We start from the raw sequence: 27,786 nt of genomic DNA, 5'->3' as shown, positions 1-27,786 counted from the left end.
AAGGCTGACACTTTAAGCTTAACTCTCTTACAACATGCCACCCAAATGTGTATGACTCTGTGAAACTGATCAAGAGAGAACAGTCTGTGACAGAGGTGAAGTTGGCACAGCAAAATGGACAAGTCATCAGCGTGAGCCAAGAAGGAAAAGAAAGTACATCGCCATTGACCAACGGTTAAGAAGGACTAAAGACAGTTTGAATGCTGGTATCATTTCAATCATGGACTATGTTGACCTGGTTGCTCACAATCATGGTGAATGGAACTAACTGGTGTGCATCTGGAAATCCCATTAATCAATCAGAGACACTGAGAGACACATACATGTATATAGTTGTTAATAGAGGCTACTTGTTATATTATGTTGATTAAAATATGTATGATTATCTCTGGCTGTCTTGTCATCCATTCATTCAGTAAAGTGGACTGATCCAACTACCCACATTACCTTATTACATTATTGATAATTACATTTACTAAAAATCAACCTGTGCGGGTTTTTTGGGTTGTTTTTTTTAAGAGTGTACTGTAGGTCAACATTAAACAAAATTGGCCTCATGTTGTACAGAATATTAAATGACTATCTATAACTACTCATCTATATTTAGTGGTGTTTCAGGACAAGTGGAAAGTAATGTTATATCCAATGTATTTTGTGTTGTTGCCGCTGTTTTTAATCCTCTGATCCCCGGCACTGAATTCACTGTTTCCGTTGATATCTTCCGCATGTTTGGATAGATTCATGTTACCCTATTAGCACCACACCACATAGACTCCGAGCCTACCAGTACTTGTTAAAGCCCCTTTATGCCGAGCACCAGGCAGGGTAACCACAAGTGTCCTCCTTTATCGTCTTTTGGTATGACGTAGCCGGAGATCGAAACTCGACTTCCGTACTCCGGGCGGACGCTTTACCACGGAGGCGGTCCGTATAATACTTTTGGTTTGGTTTCGTTTGTTGTTTAACGCCGCACTCAGCAATATTCCAGCTATATGACGGCGGTCTGTAAATAATCGAGTCTGGACCAGACAATCCAGTGATTAATATCATGAGCATCGATCCACGCAATTAGGATCGATAACATGCACCAACCAAGTCAGCGAACCTGAACACCCGATCCCGTTAGTCGCCTCTTACGACAAGCATAGTCGACTTTTACGGCAAGCATGGGTTGCTGAAGACCTTTTAATACTAGATCTGATGAGTTATAATATTGGTGTTGATGCTATTCGCCAAGGTGTACATTCGATGACAACTATTAACTAATATATATATAATTTGAATTCACAGTAATGTATTATGTAAGATACGCTGACCTGGACTCCAGCTTTGATGAACAAACCATGCAAATACGATGGTTACTTGTGTGAGTGAGTTCACTTTGGCTTTTAGAATTAAGCGTTTATTTTCCGAACATTTGCCACGTGGTTATGCATGGGCGGACACAGCTTTTTTGAAAAGGGGGTGTGCACAATTAAGATCTTTTTATTGTCTTGTGTCGAAATAAAAGGGGGGTGCACACACCCCGCACCCCCCCCCCCCCCCCCCCCCCCCCCTCTGTATCCGCCCATGTTATGTATTATCAAACACGTTTTCTTAGATTTCTCCTTTCATCCTTTAATCAGATCCCGCATCCTACAACATAAAAGGACGTCACTTTACAAACGACTGTTTATTTGACACCCTATGCTAACAAATACGACTTCGGTCTGAAAATATTGCTGTATAATTTTTTGAAGAAAACATGAATGACGGTCTGAAAATATTGCTGTATAATTTTTTGAAGAAAACATGAATGACTTTACTTAATCTTTGTGTCATTGATTTCCTGTCCATAATATGGCTTTTTGTTTAAAACGTTGGGTGGGTCTCCCTCCCGCGCACAGCTGTGCACAGTAAATCTAGCCATGTGTTATGTGTGGATATCCTTGTCACATAACGATAGCGAGCTGTTTGATACAGTATCCAGTTCGCAACATCTTTTCTATTTGATGTTACACTTTTGGACAATCGATGTGTATGCAATACTGAACTTGTACGAGCGGATTACAAGATAATTGTACTGATTCCATAAAAGACTACAATAAGTACGTGAGTGTGTAAGTATGGTTTTACTCATCTTTAAGCCACCAATATCAGGTCGGGAGGCTCCAGTAATAGGCTTCACACAGTGTACCAATTGATCCAGGGTATTGTGAAGGGAGAACACTGGACTACCACCTCCAAGTACAATGGGAGGTTGATTTTGTATTCAATTCGAGTTTCAGCTTAGCCTTTCATATATTGTAAACCATACTTAGCAACCCGTGAAGATACGGGTTATAATAGCTCTTCAAGACCCCTTGCTTGTCGTAATAGGCGACTAACGGGATCGAGTGGTCAGGCTCGCTGATTTGTTTGATGCATGTCATCATATCCCAAATGTGTGGATTGATGCTGATGTTAATCACTGGATTGTCTTGTCCAAACTTATTATTTACAGACCGCCGTCATATAGCTAGAATATTGCTGAGTGCGGCAATTTGTTTTTTATGTTGTCGAATACGGATTTTTATTGCAGCATTAAAGGAGAAATAAAAACGTGTTTGATAATACATAACCACGTGGTTTGTAAGCATTTATATTAATCACTATACAATTATACCAGGTGTTCTCGTTAAGGTGAGCGTATCCTGTTACGACATAAACACATACATAATGGGTATGACAGCTTTTTAGCATTTAGTTTGTCTTAATTTATTGCATGCTTTGTTCGTAGAGGGGACACGGGTCATCCAGTGCATAAGGCACCGCAATACGATGTGCAGAGTTGCCTCTCGTAGGAATGCTACATCTAGAATCCCGTAACCATCGTTACGAATCCTGGATTCGTCCTTAGTATGATTCTTGGTTTGCCATAACTGCGCCAGTGAGTCCACTGCAAATGCTCGGAAAGTAAACATTTAATTCTAAAAGCCAAACCGGACTCATTCCAGTCAGCGTATCTTATTAACATTATGGGGCGGTCGGGTAGCCTAGTGATTAAAGCGTTCGCTCGTCACGCCGAAGACCCGGGTTCGATTCCCGGCATGGGTACAGTGTGTGAAGCCCATTTCTGGTGTCCCCCGCCGTGATATTGCTGGAATATTGTTAAAAGCGGCGTAAAACCATACTCACTCACTCACTCACTTTTTAAATGAGAGGAGTACATTACTGTGAGTTCAATTATATTCATTAGGCCTGAGCATTACCACTATCTTACCTAATAGTTGTTATCCAATTATCTATTATTAGTGTCCTGAGTTTGTATTACCTTGCATTATTCAAAATAATATTGTCATTTTAAGGAAATATGAAATGTCCTTTCTGCCTATTAAATCTAGAATGCCCAGAATGAGGGTATGGGTGCATATATGGATAGTTATGGGAACCAAGTGCAAAGTTAACGCTTCATCTTATGCATCTATATTGTTCCTCTAGATCTCCCGCAGTCTATTCACTGAGAGGTGCATTATTATAATGGGGTCTTTGATTAATGCAGTATAGAACTACATGTATGTGTGGTTAGTGAACACAGCTGATCTCTGCTCTTGTTCATGATGAATTGTGGGGTTAAAGTGATGCTCTGATCTTGGGTGTCAAGAAGTAAAGAATTTAGGTCTTGAAGTGTTAAGATTTCGTGTTCAAACCTTTCTCTCTCCGGGTACTGGACCATGGTGAAGATGGGGCGTTCGTGAGTGCTTTTATAAATTTTAATTCCAGGGGCTTGTAGCGGGAGTGGTTCTGGTAGCAGATAGTTGGTAGAGATAATTTGGTCAGCGTGTTGGGTAAGATTTTGGGTTAGTTGTATTTCAGGTGGTGTTGGTTCCGGTTCTACGGGGTCAGTTTGAGAGGGGGTAGTGGAGAGGACAGGAGACTTTATGGGTGAGGTAGCTAAGTTAGTGGTTATGATTTTGGGTAATGGGGGAGGGATTGGAATTTCTAGTGTTTGTGTGGAGCAGTCGAGACTGGGGACTTTAATAGGGCCGCAAACTTGCGTCTGTGTGGAGTGGTCTGTAGATGGAGGGTGAGTGGGGGTACTTCGTCTTTTCCTCTTTTTATCCTGGAGGGGGACAGGAGTGGGGGAGGTAGGAGCAGGGCTAGAAGTAGGGGAAGCAATGCTAGTGGCTGAAGGTTGGTTTAAGAGATCAGTGTCCATATTTATGTATTCCTGAGCTTGGGTGGTGAAAGGCGATGTAGCTTGGCTAATGACTGTGGCTTGTGGGGCGCTGGTAGTGGCTGGAGGTCTGGGCGTGGCTTTTTTTGGCTGTTTGGTGTCAAAGGTTATGGTGAGTGATTTCGCTACAGTAGACAGGTCCGCGTTCAGTGAGTAGCGTCCCACTCTGAATGCAAGTAGGGGGAGAAATTTCCCCACGAGGTCCCTAGGAAGGGACCTGTTGATGTTACGATCCGATGAGGTCATGGTAATGTGACTTACCAGTCTGCCTCCTGACTGATGAATCAACGAACCAACCTGTGAACGACCAAGAAACCACGTATCCCAGGAGGCAGAGAACATATATATGTACATGTAAGAACAATAAAAGTAATAAGATAACGAAAGGTGGAAACTTCACAAGGGAAGGCAACAGATGATTGGGGCCGATAGGTGATTAGCAATGAACAATGGAAGCCAACACGTTACAGTTACGTTGCTGCTGGTTATATTATAAGGCTTGATGAAAGGACTTTTTCACAAGTTCAACACGTTTTGTTTGAGGTTACAACAAATGTGAGTAGGAATTTATGTTTCGATAGGTGCATGCACATAACAGAAGAAAGTATTATTTCAGCCAGAGACCATAACATATGGTATCTCCTTCAGCCTAACAATAGTTATGTGACATATGAGATAGTCATACAAATCATACAGTGATCAACACAGCAACATATATTTTTTTATCTTTTAAATTTCAATATTACACATATTGTTATTACTCTTTCAATGTTCAAAACCACACCAAATATTTTTAAATGATTCGTCATTGCTACTACAGTACGAAGCTATTCATCACATGTTTTTTTGTTTTTTTTTGAAAATATTTCTACTTCAGGTGGAATGTAAACAATGAACAAAATCCGATTATTCATTTCAAACACGATAGTAATTACCAAAAGCTGGTATTAATAAGCAAACAAATCGAAAGAACTTCACAGCCAAATTAAAGTGTTGTTTTATTGTTTACTAAACAATGTGATGTAATGGTTATCCCATCAACAATACTAGGTGTCACATGTATTATAAAAAAAACACAAGATGTGTGTTTTTGACAGACAGACAGACAGACAGACATATTTATTCAGTAAAAGGCCAATGGCCCAAAATACAGACATGTGAGCATGACATTTACAGTGCACAGAATTTATCATTAATTATTTTGTGAGCATAGTATAAGAATTTACAAACTAGAAATAAAGTTTGCTCATTATAATTACTAAGAATATTTATTACATGAGAATTGGCGAATATTGGCCCATGGGTAGGCCCATGGGCGAGAATATGTTCCTTTACTTAAAACTCATGTTTATGTTTCGCAAATACATAAATGTATTTCTTTCAAGTATCATGACACAAAATTTAACTCATTTTAACTTAATTCAACGAGTTTATAGCAATATTGAAATATTTCGCCCATGGGCGAGAAAAAGGTTTGGCCAAATATTTTCCTTTACTCAAAACTCATGTTTTTGTTTCGCAAATACATATATGTATTTCTTTCAAGTATCATGACACATGATTTAACTCAATTTAACTTAATTCAACGATTTTATAGCGATATTGAAATATTTCGCCCATGGGCGAGAATAAGGTTTGGCCCATGGGCGAGAATATTTTCCTTTGCTCAACAGTTTAAGTTTGGCAAATACATTAAGGGATTATAAGCATGACACATGATTCAACTCATTTTAACTTAATTCAACTAATTTTTGGCGTTATTAAAATAGTTCGCCCATGTTTTCGTCAGTCCATTTAAAGAATTAACTAATTTTTCATTTATTTAATGAAGTAAAAACGTAGATTCCTTCTTTTAATAAAAACATGTAGCTGTACATCTTATAGATGTTCCAAGAGAAAATAATATAATATCTACCTATATACCACTTTATAGTGTATCAGATCGCGGTATTTAAAGAAAACAAGGTGCTCAAAGTGAAGCCCTTTTCCCTCTACATTCTCAACATAGTCTCTTATCAGAAGTGTTTGGCTTGTGTTGGGTCCGACTTGGCCCGGGCTGTTAAAATCAACTTTAAATACGCAGATGTATCATCAAATGTGTTTACATCTATAGCTTAGTATTTTATCTACCTATAAACCACTTTATAATGTCACAGTAAATCGTTTTTAAAGAAAACAACGTGTTCAAAGTGAAGCCCTTTCCCCTCTACATTCTCAACATAGTCTCTATCAAAAGTGTTTGGCTTGTGGTGGGTCCGACTTGGCCCGGGCTGTCAAAATCAACTTTAAACACACAGATGTATCATCAATGTAGAGGGAAAATGGCTTCACTTTGAGCACCAAGTTTTCTTTACATACCGCGATCTGATACACTATAAAGTGGTATATAGGTAGATATTATATTATTTTCTCTTGGAACATCTATAAGATGTACAGCTACATGTTTTTACCAAAAGAAAGAATCTACGTTTTTACTTCATTAAATAAACATTCACTCACTGAACATCTCCAACAGTTTTGTCCATGTTGAGATCCACTGAAATGGTTAGTTCACTTGTTACATTTATATAGAACAGAACGATATTTGTGATTAAATATGATTGTGGATACATTTACCTTGGCTATATTTTAAAATTCAACAATAGCTTGCGTGTGGTTTGTTTGGAAGCATAAAATCAACTATTGTTTGTAAAAACCATTTGTGTATGTTAATATATATGTTTTTTTAAAGGAAGAGGTGTTTGAATAAATAATTATTTGTGTGTTCACATATCCCTATCATATTATTATATTTTCCTGAATAACATGTTGTTTGCATGTAAAATAAATGTCCCTGTCCACCTCGTAAAAAGTCAATAAGCGAAATAAAACTGAGTAACAGACTGTGTATTATAGATCCTTAGAAATACGATTGCATAGACGATCAATTCAGAATACAACAGGTGTAACGTGCGGCTAATTGAAATTCATCTCGATGACTAAATGAAATGTATTTCGCAGGTAATAATCAATAAACATTGTGACAGAAAAACAAGTGAAGGATTGAGTTGAATTTTAGTTTTGCGAAAAAGGTCCGTGGTTTCTGTGGATGAAACTAAGTTTGACAATATTGCAAATGATCACTTTTTATTACTTCATTACGGATTCCTCAACCTGTATCGAGGAGAATTGTTTACAGTTAAGTAAAATTCTAATTAAGATTTCTTAGAGCGGTCACGGTGGCAAATTCAAACTTCGATATCATGGTACACAGTTCTATTGTAAAGTCAGATTGGGAGTTCGAGATGGCGCTATGTATTTTTATCTCGAATTTGAAATAAGCGGTTAAATTTTTTTTATTTATTTATTTTTTTTTTTTTTAACGCCACACTCAGCAATATGCCAGCTATATGACGGAGGTCATGCAAATAATCAAGTCTGGACCTGACAATCCAGTGATTGACATCACGCGAATCAATCCACACAATTGGGATAAGATGACATGCATCCAATCAACCAAGTCAGCGAGCCTAACAACCAACCCGATCCCGTTAGTCGCCTCTAACGACAACCATAGTCATCTTTTAATACAAGCATTGGTTGCTGAAGATCTGTTCTAACCCTCATCTTCACAGGTCCAAATCTATATGTATTTTTATGGTGAGGCGGTCTTGATCGGAGAATAGGTTCGAGAGTTCGGTACACACATTCGTGGTAAATATCTCTCATGTTGTGGATGATAGGGATTTTGTCATGTTTTGAAGAAATGTCATTACTGTCATGCTTTTGATTGTACACAAAACGTAAGCTTTACCTCGAACATGCTAGTTCCGGTCACAAAATGCTTTACCTTTTACTGATTTTTGTATTAATAACATTACAACGTTTCTCAAGGTTACAGACTCCAAGGATTCATTAAAGTGCATTTTAAGCACCTAAAATTGACAACTAACACCCTGATCGCAAAACTCTTTCACATGCAGTGAATGGCCATATTTAGACTTTTATCTCTTACATGAGTACCAGTGATGTGGCTGCTTGAAACTAAGGGATTGTGACATGCAAGAGTAATCAATTGCCGTGATGTCCGTGGTTCTAAAAGAAAATGAAATTTGTCAAATTAGTACTAAAGACGCATGAAAGAATTGGGGAAAATGACATATCAAACAGTGCTACGTATTAGGAAAAGGCCAGTATGGTTACTGAAATCATCATAGAAATTATTTCAAACAAGTGGAATTCATACCACTCGGGTTCTCAAAACCTCAAATAATTTACTTGAATTTCTACAATCCAAAGTTCAATTATGTCAAAGCATCTGATTTTTCAACTTACCCATGTAAACATCCCACATGAGAGTCTTAGGAGAAACGTCCTTCCTCGACCAATGGGGCGTAGTAATGTAGTATTTGGATTTGGTTTGTTGTTTTACGCCGCACTCAGCAATATTCTAGCTATATGACGGCGGTCTGTAAAAAAATCGAGTCAAAACAATTTACATCACGAACATCGATCCACGCAATTGGGATCGATGACATGTATCAGTTAAGTCAGCGAGTCTGATCACCCGATCCCGCTAGTCGCCTTTAACGACAAGCACAGTCGCCTTTTACGGAAAGCATGGATTGCTGAAGACCTATTCTACTCCGGATCTTCACGGGCCAGTAACGTAGTAACAATAGGTACATCTCTATCTTCAAAGATTCAGGAGAATTTGGTGACTTCAACTTTCCCTGTATTTTGAGTAATACCCGAGCAGCTCCAGCAGTTGGTGTCTACATTTCACAACTTCTGATGTACAATAGAGCATCCGCTTTCTACAAATAGGGACATACATGTACACAGCTTGCTAAAACATATATGATCAGAGTTATAACAATGTAATTTTTTTCAGGTAAACACTTGATTTGCCTTTGTATGTGTTTGTGACAGGTGCCACCTGTGGGGCAGGATATGCTCACCTTTTCGCAAACACCTGGTATCGTCACTATTTGATAAGCAAATGCTTATGATTTAGTCGATCGTCGTCACATACCTGGAATATTGCTGTGTGCGGCATAAACATCAAACAAACTAATGTAATGTAATATGAATTGAACAATGGGCATTGCTTTAAGAAGATGTGTTCGTTGACTTGTTGAAAATGTATATGTTGCTTTTATTCAGCAAGTGAGCGAATAGGCGTTTTTGTTTAAAGCCGCACGAGGACGTTTACAGCTATCTGCGGCAAAATGAAGTTAGCTGAAATACTATGAGAGAATAGAGGGACTAAGAAAACGTCCTGAAATCTTTTCATCAGAACATGTTACTTTCTTATACTAACTTCCCAGCCAGTATTATTCCAACAACACTGACTGTAAATTTGTTCACGCAGCCAGTTACCTTTAACAATTGTGTTTTGTTATTTATCTCGTTATATATCGTCTTATTGTTGATAGTCATTTTGGAGACATAAATGAGTTAATTAATGCGAGAAAAAGACCACTCGCATTTTTCGCATTTAATTCAGACTCGCGTTAATTTTGAGATTAACAACACATCACAGAAAGGTAATACATTAATACCAATCCTCAAACAGCATAATAAAGCTTACATTAACACGCAATTGCGCTTTCATGTAGTAATGACGTCGTTTTCACTCTGAAAAGCACCAGGTTTTTTACTCGTCGTCAGATGACACCAAAGTAAAGGAAGAAATATTGAACTTATTATTGAGTGTCGTATATACCTAATATAACGAATCCACTTCGGAAGCCCTTCGGTGCATGGTATTAGTTATATTTAGTTCAAATTAGAATGTAAAGGGACTAAAACCTGCCTAAACCCTGCTCCATGTGCTATGTTGAAATCACAATTTTTACTGTCAAGCGAGAAAATGGAAGTGGCTACCTACCAACATCCGGGTTGGCATAGACAGCACTTTTTCCCTGTTAGCTAAATATTTAATATAACCTTCTTTTTCAGGTTTTCAACCAGTCGGAATTCTATCCAGGAAAAGGATACATAATCAACATACTACCTGATGTACATTTGTGTGTGAATCACTTTAATAATGGAGAATAAGAACAATAAATGATATTTCGAGTTCCTTCACCTGCCACGCGTGATTGGCGTCTACTGCCCGGTGTTGACATACGATATATCGTACGCATGCCAAGAGCCATCACTGTTAAAATCACTATTACAGGCGTGTCTTTTGTAATCTTGGTTTATCGAAAGGGTGACGGTGTGCAAGTTACATATGGCCTCGTTCTTACAACGCTTGAGAAGACTATATTTTGTGGTCTTGATAATCGCCAGTGTATTTGGTGTGTTCATAATAAGTAAAAATGAGGTCAACCAGTACATACACAAACGCTTAAAGGAAGCATTTAAATTAGTGTCGAGGATCGAAGAGTTGAGAACAGCAACAGCAACGACACAAAGGCCATTGGATACAACATTACTTCCAGTATGCCCGGACACGCCACCAAATATACGTAAGTATTCGTAAATTGTCAGGTTCGGATTATCTAATATTCTGTGTACAACATGGGGCATAATTATTTCTCTTTCTATATATCTTTCTTTTTCAGTGGCGCGGCTGAGTGAGAACATCTCACACCTTTGTTAGGTCACGAGGAGAGATAAACTTGATATTTGACATGAAAAGTTAAATGTTTTATTTATTAGGGCTCTAAGAAAGAATGGCTCAGAGCCCTGTTGTAACTGTTCGAGGAGTGAATGGGAAAATTTCCACCGTAACACTTTTTGAAAGCTTTCCTGTGGCCTTGAACGCTGTGACCTTGATCAATGCTTCTTTGGTTCAGTTGCTATGGGAATCAAACTTGACTTTAAAGGAGTCGCTTTTAACGCCATTGATAAACACAATCGGTAGTATGATCCGTGCAAAGTTTCCTCATTGTACACGGAACGGTTTTGGTAAATTGGCATACGAATTTGTATGATCATGTGCCAAAATACCAATCGCTTTGACCGTAGGGACAGGGACAAGTGAGCAACAGACCACCACAAAGGGAACTGGAATTGCCTTAAAGTCGGGCCTAGCAAAGTGAGTCCGGGCCGGGCCAGCAGAATAATAAAACGAAACGTGCATATCTAGGCAGATCTCAAATGTCCACAAACGTATCACTGCAAACATGAAAACGTCGTTTTTTCCGTATATGGTCATTGGACGGAAAAACGACTAAAAATTCATTACAATTGAATAATTGGTTCGCGTCTAGAAAGTGTCCGGAAAAGCGTCGAGTTTTTCAAGCGTAAAATGGACGGAAAAACGGATATGCTTTTTGCTCCGCCTTTTACAACTGTTAAAGGCCAATCAGATGGCGCTGGTCCCCCCGACGCACGTGATGCCCAAGGCTTCCTTTCGGAAGCATTAGGTTTCGTATTTCTTGCATGCCTTGCTCTAGTATCTATCGCGCACAGTGCAGCGAGATTTGCTGATTAGTCAGTTTTAGGATATGTAACACGTTAATGGCATTCAGACACGCGCCAAGAAGTCAAACCAAATCATGTTACAAAGTTTATTGAGATAACATCTATCGGATAATGGGTTGAGTTTCATTTGGTTATAAAAGTAACTAATTTTGTAATGTGAAGTTTACCCGATATACGGCTTTTCCATAGGACGAAAGGTGGGTCACATGACGTTTGTCACGTGACTGTATTCTTGAAATGACGTAAACACTGACCACTTCCACATTCCTGGGGAAAACCCTGGGAATTCCCTCGTACGAATTCATAGTAATTTACAGAAGCGTTGTTTCTCATCATTTAGACCCTTTAATTTTGAACGTAGCGTCTTAGCATACTCTGTGATAAGTCATAGAGTTTGATTGCATGTCCGCTACAACGCATCCTAGAGAAAACAAAACGAAAAACCCCCCAAAAATCCAATCTATCATAGTGACAATCTACAGCAATCTATGAATTTACGTTAGTATCTATTTGACACATCTTTACAATCACCTTTCAATGATCGGCCAATTGATCAGTGATGCCAAAGGCTTGAAATAGCCACAGGTTAATTAACAACTTCGGAAATGTCTCCCGTCACGTATATCGTGTCGGCCATTTTGACGTCTTGAACTTGATGTAAATGTATTACGACGCTCTGTCCTTGTGATTGACTTACTGAGGTAATCCTTTACCAGACCTTCTCATCTAATAAGGATATTTTTGGGAATACATTTCTTGTAAACAAACTAAAACAAATGTTCCTCGGTTTTGGGGGAACTATTTTATTCCGGAATAGCCTATTAAAGCTATTAGTAAGTCAAGGCACCATGCGTGTATATGATCTGTTATTATATGTGTTTAACAAATACGGTTTTGGGCGTTAATAAAATACACTGACGCAAGTATATTCTAATCAAATCAATTGTATAATTGAATATGCTTTATTTTACATATTACATAACATCACTACAGATAATTTGGACAGTTGCAGTAACACACTACGGTGATCGCATTAAACACCAGTTATATCACGGTGTGTCAGACTGATGTGGGATAAAAATCCGAAGTGGTTCAGGCCATCCAACGGGTGTTCGCGAAAAGGTGAGCCTATCCTGCCATACAGGTGGCACCCGTCACAAACACATGCAAGGACAAGTCAATTGTTCACCTGAACAAAGCACGGAAACACACAATGATGCCCGTCCTCACTATTACCGAGCATGTAAATTATATAGTCCGTCAAAAACATGGACGAGTATAAACAATATGTTCCTACAGGTAATACATGTCATACATTTGACAAAATGTATTGACTCAGAGCATCATTGTTAATCACAGCGTTTTGACTCGGCATGCACATGAACTCATCACCCATTCCATTATTGATAATCCTTCTTGAAGAGCTTTGAAATCACAAGCTGCTATAGCGCATTTTTACACTTTATCTTTTAATTTGCATGTTAGACTTCTATTTCATAACTCGGATCACTATGGAATCTTGGAAGGGACATTGTCGCGTTGTCGTATAGTCGCATTGACGCTCTTACAAAACGTATCAAAATTAACCAGAGCGCGACAATTCGACAACGCGAAATTTTGGCCATTTGTCGTATTGTCGCTCTTTGAATAATCTTTTTCTATATTTTACAAAAGGGCTACAATGCCGTTTTCAATGTCAAAATATGTCTCATTGTCGCATTGTCGCCCCATCACAAATGTGTATAAAAGGCAGTTCAGTTATATTGCAGTTAGGGAGCGGTAACCAAGTTATATCTGTCGTAGAAGTTCAACCTGATATATGTACATCTTGAATTGAAAACACAAGTCCGTACGCGAGACCATAACGTTTTATGCATGTATGGTGAGCTCTTCTCTATAAGTGCTTAGTGTTCAACTCCCAGTTCCAAACACGTTGTACCTCATTAGCAATCTACATTCCTCTAGTGCAGTGATCGTCTGGAAGATCTTACTCTTGACCGTATAAGACAACTGACGAGTGCACGCCGGACCTGTGACCTCGTTACGCCTCCCATGAGCTGTTTGCCGAAGGGAGAGGGGTAGGAAATGTGTGTTCCAGCCCAGCGCGGAGCTCGCGACACACTGTATACAGCATGTTGTATACAGTATATTGCAGTTGATATACTGCATACTGCATGTGATACTGGTTTGCGGAAACGCTACAACTTGATTCAAGATTCAATTTGCATTTATTTCATATACAACAGACCGCCGTCATATATCAATGGAATACTGCTGAGAGCGGCGTTAAAACAATTTGTTTTCATAATGGAGCGCTGCGGTCATTTAAAATGGAACCGTATACATGTGTAGTACCAACTCAGTCACTCTGTTTCGAATACTGAGCAGCAAAAATATATATTAACCAGCTGTGAGGAGAGATATAAGATTTTTATAAGCAGTCAAATAGGGATGATAAAGGACCCCTCACTGATTAGGTTCTTGTTTACTTAAAAGCAGAGTCGGCCATGTTAGATGATAAAACCAAAATCCAGGAGCTCCGACGGGGGGCAAACTGGTGTTGTTATTGTGTGGTATTAGCTGTGACGTAGACCCAATAGAATAAAGTAAAAAATGAGAACAACGCAAGGCTACAATGATTGGGAAAGTCTAGATTTTCCCACAGCTCTAGCCTGAAATCAAGAATTGTTCTGTCCTCCTTTTTCATGTTTTATTATTATTTTGTAGACATGGATAGGCCAACCAGGAAAGAAATTGATGGATTATTAATATCACATGTCACCAAAGATCCAGTTAAATTCATTCAACAATAACATATTAGTATTTGATATTTCGAAGGGCATGATCATGTACATGTTCACTGTAGTAATGTACATACTAGTCAACTTGATTATAATGTTCATTATAGTGTAGCGCGGCATCAACGATTACTATTATGATATCCTTACTTGTCATCGATGTATTGACATCGAACAATGGACTATAATTCGAAATTCTTATTCGAGCTATGAATAGCTTCAAGGACAGTAGGGGCGGTCGGGTAGCCTAGTGGTTAAAGCGTTCGCTCGTCACGCCGAAGACCCGGGTTCGAATCCCGACGTGGGTACAATGTGTGAAGCCCATTTCTGGTGTCCCCCGCCGTGATATTGCTGGAATATTGCTAAAAGCGGCTTAAAAACAAACTCACTCACTCACTCACTCACTCAAGGGACAGTACCGGTGTCGGTAAAATTTTCGTAGTTAAAAATATGTATCTACAAAATATAATCTATAGGAGCCAAGAACAATCTTGTTTTATTATTGCTTACATCCATGGATAGAATTGAGGCAATCTGGGCTTGCCAAATCGTTCTAGACTTGAGATGGATTCCTTTTAAATTTATTCTCTGTGGTCGGGGAGCCGTACAAGGGTGTCAGTATCGCATGGAGAACTGACGTTTGGGGGAATCCAGCTGGGACCAGTCTGGGTCAGTGTTATCGGATATATTGTGGAGTTTCGGGTTTGGGCTGTTTGCTGAATAGAACAAGGGCTCACGAACAAGGGCACAATATAGAGATTAAAGTGTCACCACCTCTGTTTTTATCAGATATGTTATTGTGATTTGAAATCTCTTTTTGAACAATTGCGAGTTATTGTATACTCTGTATTCTTTCGTCATGGTAGAATATATATTTTCTATGTTGCTGTTTGAATTATCCACAAATAATGAGTACTACAATGTAAACATCTATCTGGAGATATACAATAATACAACTGTAGGGCATATCTGAAAAATGGGACTAATCGACTAATATTTCTTTCTCAAAAACTGTCCGTTACAGGCATTCTAATCATTATATTATACTCTGTATAGTTTAAAAGTTGAGAAATATTGCATTTCAAATAATGGCAAATTGTGTATCTTTCTACATTTTAAATTCAATATAATTTCTGCAGTAAAACCTTAACATCAGATTGTGATATAAACGAATATGATCTATACTGTGATAAATGAATTATTAATTTCGTATTATGAATTAAATAAATTAAAATATAATTGTACAAACAAATTATTTTAATCTGTTCGTGTGAGTAGGTAACAAAAGATCGAGGCAACTCACTAACGTAACCATTTGTGAAAAATCAAATATACTGAACCAAATTAAAAACTTCACAATCCTAAAATTTTAACATTTTGACCAGTTATCATTGTGGGACCTTATTGTGTATTTAAACAGTAATGGCCACGTATTGTCTTCAGATAATACCCGTTTTAGTGCAGGTGAATCGATCAAAATCATGTGCACAGCACTATAGTGGCAAAAGTGGTTTTTCACGTGCAACTGGTCAGGTGGCCATAACACGGCACGTGTTTTCAGCCATACTTGTTAGCAGTCATTAACAAAAAAAGACAAAACACAAGAAAACAGAAGTCTTTACGGCCATTTGTCAATTCCACGCCTTTCAAATGTGCAACGTGAACGTGCCATCGGCATGTTGCAGACGGGATCGTCCGTAGCTGAAGTCGCAAGGACGATGGGTTGTAGTCGACGGACTGTTTATGATTTACAGACGCGTCTACAGCAAACGGGTGCCACCGCTGATCGCCCTCGGCCAGGTCGACCAAGTGTGACGTCACATTCAGAGGATCGTCAGATTGTCTTACGTCACCTCCGTAACCGATTTTTGATGGCTACATCAACCAGAAATGAACTGTTTAGGGGTAGACTGAGTGCGCAAACTGTTCGAAACCGTCTGAGAACTGCTCACCTTCAAGCACGACGGCCATACTGCGGGCCGATTCTGACTCAATTACACAGACGTCAACGTCAATTGTGGGCACAGCGACACTTATGATAGACTCAGAGGAATTGGAATCAAGTCGTCTTCAGTGATGAATCCCGATTTAATCTTTGATTTGCTGATGGTAGGGCGAGGGTGTGGAGGCGCCGTCATGAACGTTACGCCCAGTGTTGTGTACAGGTAGTTGACAGATTTCGAGGCGGAAGTGTCATGGTTTGGGGTGCTTTCTGTGGCAATGCACGTTCCAGGATTCTTGTCATCCGTGGCAACCTCAACGCTGCTGCTTACCGCGACCAGGTACTGGCACCAGAACTTCTGCCTTTTATGGCAGCACATGGATCCGCATTGATCTTCCAACACGACAATGCCAGACCCCACACAGCAATTTTGATAAGGAATTTCCTTCAGAATGCGGGAGTCAACGTCATGGACTGGCCGTCAAGGTCTCCCGACCTCAATCCCATCGAACACGTCTGGAATGCTCTTGGCAGAAGTCTGCGCACTCTCCAGAACCAACCACAGAATTTGCAAGATCTTGGCACCATCTTGCAGCAACAATGGCGTCGTCTTCCAAATCATGTGTTCACAAGCATCACAAGAACCATGCGGAGGCGTTGTGTGGCAGTTGTCAACGCACATGGTGGCCATACACGCTACTGAACGTGTGTGCCATCAGATTCTCGTGCTTGGGACTTATGATTTAAACTGTTGATGTTATTACCAAATACCGTAGGTGCTTGGAACAAATTATGGTTACCACCGTTAATTAAAATCCTTCTTTGGACATTAATGATTAAAAATTACCTTCTCTGATACATTTGTCCGTTGTATAACATATATGGGATTACTTTTAAAAATTTTGAAGTTTTAAAATTTGACTCAGTATATTAAAAGTTTAGGGGTTTGAACATGTGCATTGAATGACGGACAAGAAAGCAACGCAATGATTAAATTATGAATCAAACTATTTTATAAATAAAACTAAATATATAGAAAATAAAAGTTTAATTTCTCATTGTTAGAAGGTGTTTAATAATAGTTTTTGTTTGATTATTTGTTGTTAAACGCCGCACTCGACAATATACCAGCTATATGACGGCGGTTTTTAAATAATCCAGTCTGAGCCAGACGATCCTGTTATTGACATCAAGAGCACCGATCTACGCAATTGGGATACGATGACATGCATCAACCAAAATGCAAGTCAGCGAGTCTGATCACCCGATTACCTTAGTCGCCTTCGTACAAGCATGGGTTGTTGAGGGCCTATTCTAACCCGGATCTTCACTGGTATTCTTTTAATAATAAGGTACAATGAAATTCTGTATATGTCCATAATAAGTGTGTATAAGTAAATGGATAATATATCCATACACGCCAATTAAATGGGTAAGACTGCATATGGTTCATTGATGAACTCTTTTACAAGTGTATATTTCAAGACTTGTATTTGATATTCATAATAACCCCTTAAAGCTACACAATGGCGACAAAACGCAACCAGCATCACAGGATACCTATAATACATTTTTGAACATGAGATACATATAATTACTTTAAAGTTAAATCATGTATCTAAACAGTAAATTAGAAGGATTAAAAATATTTTTCGTATTTTCTTTCGTTTGGAGAGTGAAGTAGTGACAGTAGTGGCTGGTATCTGATGGGTGCAAACAGGTGCCGAGTCGCTGTCTCAGATGGCTCTAATTTCGTAGCTCTAAAGATCACGACGGCGACACAGACCGTGACGTAGTTTGTCTCACAGTCCCTAAACCATAATATTATTTTCCCTTCCGCCCAGGCCTTACTGCAATGCTATAGCCCCAAATGAAACCAGCCTAGATGTTCAACAGGTTCAGGCTGAAATTTCCATCTCACTTGGGCTCCTTTTAAATTTAAATATAGTTTATCGTTTTAACCAAAATAATATATTAAATAATATATACTAAGCAGTGGTCTAACCGTGAAGTACAACTATCAAAAAGATTCCATGCATGTCTGTATTTCTTCATACAGACTCTCCATGCATGTTCCTATCGATATGTACAAAAGACAAATGAATTAAATATTACAGCACTTATGAATGGGTTACATGCGCATGTCAGCGTCGATCCTACAATATCCTTTTGCGCAAAATACATATATACTGATGAATTAACATAGTAATACTACGCAAATATATGTCCAGATGTATACATCAGTTTCATCTCGTGATCTTTATTCGTGCTTTTAGCTCTTTTTCTACAGGAGATTATGGGGTGTTACATCACACCAGAAAGCCAGGTCCAAATTCAAGTCATAATTTCATAGCCCGTCTTGTATGTTGGAAACCAATATCGCAATATGGCTGAATATTGCTAAACGTGGTATTTACCCGAGTACTCACATAATTATTCCATTTTCTTCATGCACGTTCTACAATCATCTACGATCACTATCTATACGGAGGTATATCTATATTCATCCAAATGTCCATACATATATGTCCACATACATATGTATTAAGCATGTCCCACATTCTTCCTTAAAAGATAAATGCTAAGCAATTCCTCTGTATATATTTATATATGTAAATATCGTCAACACTGATGCAGTGAACGTACCACAGACCTGATGCTAGAATAACATCTAATCTCTGAAATGAACATATTTTACAGAAAAAGAACCATGTGTTAAACAATAGTTATAAAATATAATAAAAACGAGCCAAGAGACTTTCTTCATTTTGCCAAATTTTGGGCTGTATTGGACATATTTCTTTCTGGGTCTGTATGACATGCAAACCTAATGATTTTAAGTATAAAGATCAGTAAGAATAGCTGTTGTATATGTTCAAATATGTTTGTAATTAACCCGACCTTGAAAAATATTGAAGGATGAGTGGTTACTATTTATGTCATTATTTCAAATTAGAATGATAGCACATCAGGAAAGCATGGCACTTTAATATACGTATCTTGTTAGCTCAATAGTGTTTTAAGTAAGAGCAACATGTATATCGAGAGTAAAGGTTTGGTGCGTGACTTATCACACATTACTGTCAGAAAGTGTGCATATTATGTTTATCGGCAATAAATGACATAAGGCGATTCATGCGGGTAAATACGATTTAATTCAGAACTAGTAAAGATTACTTTAGGTTAGGGGAAAATGTATGTTATTAACAGAACTTTGGAGTTCGGAGTTTGGAGTGCTCAGGGGGTTATTTGGGCGGGTTCAAAGGATTCGGGTCCTGGCTTGGGCTTTGTGTTGGACGTGTAGACGGCATTTCCAGGTTTGACGTATCAATGACCAAAATGATGCACTGCAAAAAAAATCCATATATACAAGCTTGTTTATGCTTTGGAAAGATGATATATCCAAAGCCTAAACAAGTTTTGATTGATGAGATATCCAAAAATATACAAGTTTGTATATTTGACATATCCAAAAATATACAGTTTTGTATATATGATGTATCCAAAATTGTTTTCCTTTGTATATATTGGTAAAGGGAGATAATTGCTATGCATTCGTATATAATTATTATGTTAGTGCAAAATGAACTGTTGTTTCTTTGTAAATGTTGGTAAAGGGGGATAATTGCAATGTATTGTTATATAATTGTTCTGTATGTTCAAAATGCCGATCAATATTATAAGCAAGTGTTACAAATAATATTGGTGCAGTGGCGTGTAACATTGCTGGAATGTTTAATTAGTACTCCACACTGTTAGTGGGAGTACATACTCTCCTTGAAATGACATTGACGGGTAAGCGATTGAGGCTTCTGGTACCTTTCCTGGCGCGATGCTTGGTATGTGAGAAGACATTATGGTCAAATCCACAGAGCAGATTAGCAGCCGGAGGTGATTGTACTGGTGGTGACTTCTATGTTATATAATCACTTGAAATCGATTTGGGCTGAGCTTGGATTGGTTTGTACGGGAATGTTTCTTCGGTGTCCGAAAACCCATAACACATTATGTTGTATTAAATGTCTTATGTTTACAGAAGGTAATTATGTACAAGGTTAGTATTTCTCAATTTGCTTCAACACGGGACAAGGGTCAGACAGTGCACGCTTGTGTCTGGGGGGCTGGGGTGGGGGTGAAGTTTATGGCGGTACTGCTTCCAGACCCAGCGACTAGCCGTGAGCGCTGAAGCTATGCCCGATGTTTTAAAAGTACTGATTTAACTTCGAAATTATACTGCACCCGCCATCTTTGTTTATTTGACTTATTGACTTTTGCCACTGACTTATTACATATCTAGGTGTGAATGTTGTCCAAACTGCACGAAATTGCATAATGTCTCAATAATTTCGGTGTGTGTGTGTGTGTGTGTGTGTGTGTGTGTGTGTGTGTGTGTGTGTGTGTGTGTGTGTGAGTGCATACCCCTACAGTTTTATTCTTTTGTGGGGAAAACCTGCTCACATACCTAATATTTTGTATGTGAATAGTCATCATGGTGGAATTTCGCTTATCATTAACTATATTAAAAGCAAGTTGAGCTCAGCCTAATATCGTTTGCAAAGTCAACAAACTACGACTATAACAGTATTGTACAACAGACGCAAGAAAATAAAAAATGTTACAAATACAAATTATTAACAAGGGGAAGATGAATACTAATACCTGTACTTTTTAGAACAAGAAATCGACTCATTAAGATATAATGGATATTCTTTTACTTATGTAAATGCAAATTGTTGTTTTGTGTTTCCTTATCTACAATTCGACAAGGAACAAAGCTTGCTTAAATTTAAAACAAATATTCAATCAGTGTGATACTCTGGTTATTGCGCAAAGAAGGCTCCATTACCAATGAAATGAGCAGCATGCAGTCAAAAATATTAAAACTGACCCGAAAACAATTATATATTACAATAATAAAAATCAGGTCGTCAACATAATGACGGTTTCAGTGCGCACATCGTAGTATTTGAAGATAAACAATGATAACTTCATACTTATACTCATACAAAATGAACTCTTATATTTGCACAGTAATTGAGTTCATGCTTTCAATGGCAGCTTCAAGATATTGAATGAAATATATTGTGTATGATTAAAATAGATGAGAAAACAACAGTATCGCTCATTTCGTGTCGTACCATTTCTAGGAAACGAGTGAACAGTTTGGTATCAACTGTTTAGTTTCGCGAGGTTTATAAAACATGGTATTTTTTTACACATAGGCTCGTTTCGTATTTTATTAATCGCCTCTTGTATGCAAACTCAATTATCGAAAACGAACGGATAATTCCATGCTTGTTTTTCTGCGTGAGGGAAGATACATTTATTTAATGTTTACTAAATTAGAAATTAAATTATGTATTTATCGTCCCACCAGAATTCACAAGTTGCATATGTTAGCAGTTTAGGAGGCGAAACCGCATTATCAGTGGTTCATATTGGGAAAGGGAGGTCACTCTAATTTCAAACGGGAACTATCTCCGTTGTTTTCGTATTTGCAAGAAATGGCGTCACCCACGCTGTACGTTGTTTGTCCAGCTATTAAATGCCCAGCTTATCCCTAAGGTAAAACGTATTCTTAATTAAATGTTTGAATGCATTATATATTTATGTTTCCATCCGTACATCTTCTTAGATTGGTTAAGTGCTGATAACCATTTTCTAAAATGTGGGCCAACATTTTTCCCGTCATCTATGGTGATCGAAACAAGTGGGCCCACATTTGTATTTCGCCTAGCTTCGTTAGGTTGTTTCGTTAGTTCTGATAATCAATTCCTAAATGTGGGCAGACGTTCTTCCGTCATAATGATTGCAACAGGAGGGACCACATTTATTAATCGCGAAATTCTACTTAAATATTGATAATCATTTTCTCAAATGTGGGCCCACATTGTTCCCGTCATATATGGTGATCGAAAAAAGTGGGCCCACATTTGTATATCGCTTAGTGGGTAGACGTTCTTCCGTCATAGTGATTGCAATAGGAGGGACCACATTAAAAAATCGCTAAGCTTCATTAGCTTGGCTTACTTATAACCATTTTCTAAAATGTGGGCCCACATTGTTCCCGTCTTCTAGTGATCGAAACAGGTGGGCCCACATTTGTAAATCGATGGGTTTCATTGGGTTGACGAAGTCATTTAGGCTTTTCACATTTGGCATTACTTTGCATGGGTATGTGACATTATTCTTATTTTGTAATATTGATGGGGAATATCTTTATAAATCATTTCGTGTGACGTTAATTCCACTAAAGGCACAAAAGTCTTTGAAGTTTGAATAGCGTCATCATAGCTGACCACACTAGTTTTACAAAAATAGTTACAAAGCAAGATCTATTTCAAATTAAATTTACAGAGGCAATACCACTCATTCCACTTTTTCCAGTATAACACATCAATCTAATCATTAGTATTGGTGGCGATATAAGCCTGAAAATATGTCTACACTTGAATTGATCTCTGACATGATACAAGCCTCAAAAGTTTCCGAGAACTGGTTCCATAAAAGGAATAACTCATGAATATTAATGACCCCACGACCTAGTTTGGCGATGTTCGGAGAAGTAAGTTCTGCTGTATTGCCATCGCATTTGTACATTTTAATCAAATTATAAGTCATAATACTTATTTTAAATAGACAAAATAGCAGTTCGTAATGCGGGTTTGTTTACGTAGTACATATTCTCAACAACAAGTGCGTTTAGTTTCGAATGTGGGCCCACCTCGAACTTTCGATTAGGCAAACGGAGTTAGCTCCCTTCTCGAACCACCGATATGCGGTTTCGCCGTTTAGGCAGTTAAACACAGCATCTTGAAAATGAACCAAAAGAAGAAGAAGAAGAAGAATAGTTTATTTATTTATTTTTTTTATTTTTATTTTTTTTCATAATTTTTTTTTTCCAATCATTTTACATTTATTTGATAAAATGTGACATTCCAGTACGTAGCTAAGTAATCAGCTAAATAGATGATGACATGTTGACCAAAATTTATAGAATAGGGCAATGTCACACTCAATAATCGCTGCACATTTAGTAAGGTTGTAGTAGTTTCTTATTTCGTTCTGAAAGACTTGAAATGACGGGAGTCTTTTGTTTAATTTACTTTTAAATATAAGGTCTTTTATTATCAAAAAGATGATATTTAGAGGGTCATTGCGTTTTTCTGGAAAGCCAATCATCACATATTTCTTTGTAATTTCGATTTGGATGTTAGCCTTTTGAAGTAGCCAAGCTTCAAGTTTACGCCAGATTTGCTGAACCATATTACAGGACCAAAAAAGATGGATTGGGGTCTCGATATCAACTGAACAAAAACTGCAAGTTTATTTATGTGTCACTATTTAAGCACCCAACTATTTTGGCTTACGAGACACGTTAAAATATGTAGAGGATTCTCTCAAATACGCCACATAAAGCCCCACACCCACACCCACACCCACACCCACACCCACACCCACACCCACACCCACACCCAATCCTCTTTGGGACTCATGTGTGTGAGTAGGTTTAACCCTTAAGCAACGTGTCAGTATTATAGCAGGATTAGTGTATAGGACAACACTATTCGTTAATGACAGGTGCTACCGGTAGTGACAGACAAGACAAGACAAGACAATAATTTATTTGCGTCTCACCCATAAGGTACATTGTACAGTATACATATAAATCAAAACATGCTTAAAACTTACGGCCAGTCGTAAAACGACTTATGAGAGACGATAAGATCATAAAACCAACTTATATACTAAAATGAATATACATACAATATATACATCATGAATATAAAATAGATCGGCGCTTCAATAAAATATCATAGCAGGTTTTGGCCACGTAAAAGGGGAGATCTGAGCTGGATACATGCAGAAGTAGTGTTAATTGCTCACAGTAGGAATAACCTTTGAAATACGGATCGGTAAAAGTACATCGTTTAAGAAGATCTGTTCTCACATCATTATATAGTGGGCATAAAAGTAAGATGTGTATCTCGTCCTCCACAGTAGTGTTGGACTTGCTTACCCTTTTTGAAGATGCACTCTTTCTAATTCGACATGAAACGGATTATATCACACTCTAATTAAGTAAAAATGTCATTTATCCCGAAATTAGTTAATTAGTCTAGTTAACCTGGAGTATACTTGCTTATTGCTTATTTAAGGGGTTTAACGTCCGCTTCACGGTTAATGTATTTTGCGGACGGGGTAGGTGGGGAAATTAAATATAAATATTATGTGAATATAAGTAAATAACCATACCCCAAAAACTGTACACGGAGGGTCGTAAACCTAGTCCTATTATATTTATTGTGTGTGTGTGTGATGAGTCAGTATCGATCGTTATTCGTGTGAGTGCGGGAGAGGTCTAAGCCTGAGGTCAAACCCGCCCCGGCCCCTACTTCCTCTGCACCACGCCCGGTGTAGAAACCCAGGCCTCCCAGAAGGAAGTAGGCTCCTTCAATCACCACCATGAGGAGATAGAGGAGACCCTACCCCCCAGCCCCAGTTGCAGCCTTGGAACTAGCTCCCCTCGAATCCAGAGGGGAGGAGCCCTTCCGTTCGTGAGGGCACAGGACATGGGAGGAAGAAGAGGAAGAGGAGAGATATCTTCTCTCCCAACACTTCTCCCCGCCCTTCATCAACGCCGACCAAGTAATAGGGGAGCAAGACCGCCACACCACCAGCCCCCCCCCCCCCCCCCCCCTCCCCCCCCCCTCAACCACAGCAACACCCAGACCTCCCCGGAGGTGCCATGCCCATCCCTCAGCGAGCGACAGCCTTGCACAGACTGACCCCCTCGAATTGGATGAGGACTCATGTAAAGGCTTAAACCAGCTAGCTAACCAGTTACCGGATCGGCACAAAGCATATTTCTCTGCTTGAATACTATCCCAGTGTACTGTATCTCTTCGCCTTTAACAAGGATTTGTATCTGTGTCCATTTCACTAGAGAGAACAGCATATCCCACTGCTAAGTATATGATAAATTGCTGAATTAGAATTAGATAAGGTTGAGAATTAATTGCGTGTTTTTTTAACCCTGTTCCCCATTGTTGGAAAGTGTGTCATCTGCTAGCCCAGCTGGAGCCATGTGGTAACAATTAATTAACATCACAAGCTGGCGTGTCGCCCCGATAGCCGAATGCCCTACTTTTTGAGTTCAAAGAAAACCAGTGTATGTCGACCTGGCTTGGTACCCCAGCTGGAGCCATCTAGTAACGATTTATTAACATCAAAAGCTAAATCTTGATAACTGTTTTTAATCTGACCTTTTGGGAAAATAATAGTGGAGATGGTTGAGTACATGAATTGGTTGAGTGACTGACGTATTTTACTTTGTAAAAGCTACGACGTTTACATCCCCAATACAATTATTACGGACAGATTTAGACAGACAGATTTTTTTATCTAAGTCTCACCTCATAAATGTACATTATAAAATACAGCATCCTATTAAAAGTTGAGCCACTCCACATGGAGTTATGAGAGACTATATATACTATTTACACATATATAAAGATATATATTAAAAAGTATATAAACAACGTGTTTAACGACGATATAAAATGTCTTTTCTTTTCTTTAAAATATAATAGCAGGTTTTGGCCGCAACATAGCAAACATCATGGCTGGACAGTATAAAACATAACTTTTCAATATCACGTAAAATATCAAAATTTGGACAAGTGTTAAAACATAGATCCGGTAACTGTGATCTATCAACATTGTATAAAGGACATTTAAGTAAAACATGGCATTCATCTTCTAAAATATTCTGCGTGAAAAACAATATCTCTCATTTAAAACTGTGCCATCGTATCGTCCCGTCTCAATCCTTATAGGGGCTGTTCCACTTCTAAAACTAGCAATTGCTCGTCTATAAGAACGAGGCATAAAAATACTAACATAAAACTGACAATTTGGAAAATACTTGAAATTACAATACATTCCTAATTTGTTTCCTCCTGTACCATTTACACTTTGTGGCTGACACACATCCTCACTCCACTTTGTACGAAATATATCATACATTTTACTCTTGACAGATGTAACTACATATTTGGCACAATACTTATTGGCGATATTAGCAAAATGATTTAGGCCAAGATCGGATAGCTTTTTTATTACACTAAAAACCCAATTTCTTTTATTAAAAAGTGCTTTGTTATAGCCCCATACAAATATTTTTTGATGTTATCCGATCAGGGTCTATATTACACAAACGTCTATGAAATCTGACAACACTACACCATTGCATAATAATTGTTGCTGTCCAGCCCATATCACCAATTACAGCATTATTTGGTGCAAATTTACGTAGACCTAAAAAGAAGCTCATAGCTCTATTTTGTACCACATTTACACATGAAAACTCATACACACCCCATATACATGACCTATAATCTAGGGTAGACCACACCATTGTGTTATACAACTTTGTAAAAGTATAATAATTCATTCCACCAAGAAGTTTAAACTTCATAATAAGCAAACCAAGAGCTCTACCAGTAAACGCAGCAGCAGCTTAAGCCATACGTTTATAATGAAATTGCTCAGTAAGGAGCAGACCAAGATAATTATAACTCTCCACAATTTCCGATGGAGATGCAGATGGAGGTCGAAAATAGCTTTATTTTGCACTGCGTTAACACACGAAAACTCCCTACTTCCCTACTTCCCCATATTGCTGCACCGTAAGTGAGGATTGGTTGAACTAAGTTGTTGTAAAGGGTGTTAAAACGTCATATGGTAGGTAGGTTGGATAGGTGCGATAGGTAAGAGTATTTGATAGGTTTCAAATCCTATTACATTTAACGATTGCTCTTTTACATGTTTCCTAACTCAGCGACGCTTGCATACAGCTCGACTTTCTGATTTACAAGCGATTTACTCGCAATCACTTAATTATGGTGCACGTTTTTGGCTTGTGATTGTTCCTTAATGTCATATGCGTCTGTTGCATCAATAATATGAAGTATGGTCGACGATAATTGAGTAATTAGCCAACACAACGTTGGCCTGTCTTGGCCCGGCCTGGCCTGGCCTGGCCCGACTTTTAGGCAATCCCGAGGGAACTCCTTCTGGTTACGGAAAACTTAGAAAAGTTACATGACCCGCTGACCCTCGTGACCTTTAACCCCGGGAGGACTTCAGTTTCTGCGACCCGCTCTGAGCTCAAAACAGTCGAATTGACGCATTTATTAGGGTCCCAAGCCATTTTCATTTTCTTTTAAAGCTTCTTTGCTGAACATCGCAATATTGGCCAATTTGTCTGTAAGGTCGTTAGAAACGTTGCATGGGGCCCTTTATGGCTGTTTCAAATTATGTTACTGAATTATGTTAATGTTATTTAGTGAAAATAACCTGATCCTAATTAAAATTGCTGCTTTGCTGGATAAAATCATTTTTATGACTTAGAAAATACTTCCGTTGCA

At 38.4% G+C, this 27,786-nt stretch overlaps 1 protein-coding gene across 1 annotated transcript in view; it reads left to right on the top strand.

The window, feature by feature from the left end:
• Positions 1-1,964: 1,964 nt before the first annotated feature.
• LOC124138617 (beta-1,4-galactosyltransferase 4-like) overlaps positions 1,965-27,786 on the top strand; it is a 55,715-nt gene continuing 29,893 nt past the window's right edge. The window contains exons 1-2 of the mRNA XM_046505353.2: positions 1,965-2,099; positions 10,139-10,653. Coding sequence (XP_046361309.2) covers positions 10,416-10,653 — 238 coding nt within the window. The 5' untranslated portion in view covers positions 1,965-2,099; positions 10,139-10,415. The remainder of the gene's footprint in view (positions 2,100-10,138; positions 10,654-27,786) is intronic.

Source organism: Haliotis rufescens, unplaced genomic scaffold, assembly GCF_023055435.1.
Source record: "Haliotis rufescens isolate VD_foot unplaced genomic scaffold, xgHalRufe1.0.p SCAF_17, whole genome shotgun sequence".
NCBI classification, from domain to species: domain Eukaryota; kingdom Metazoa; phylum Mollusca; class Gastropoda; order Lepetellida; family Haliotidae; genus Haliotis; species Haliotis rufescens.
The sequence above is the reverse complement of the archived record's forward strand: the minus strand, read 5'-3'. Positions and strand labels throughout refer to the sequence as shown.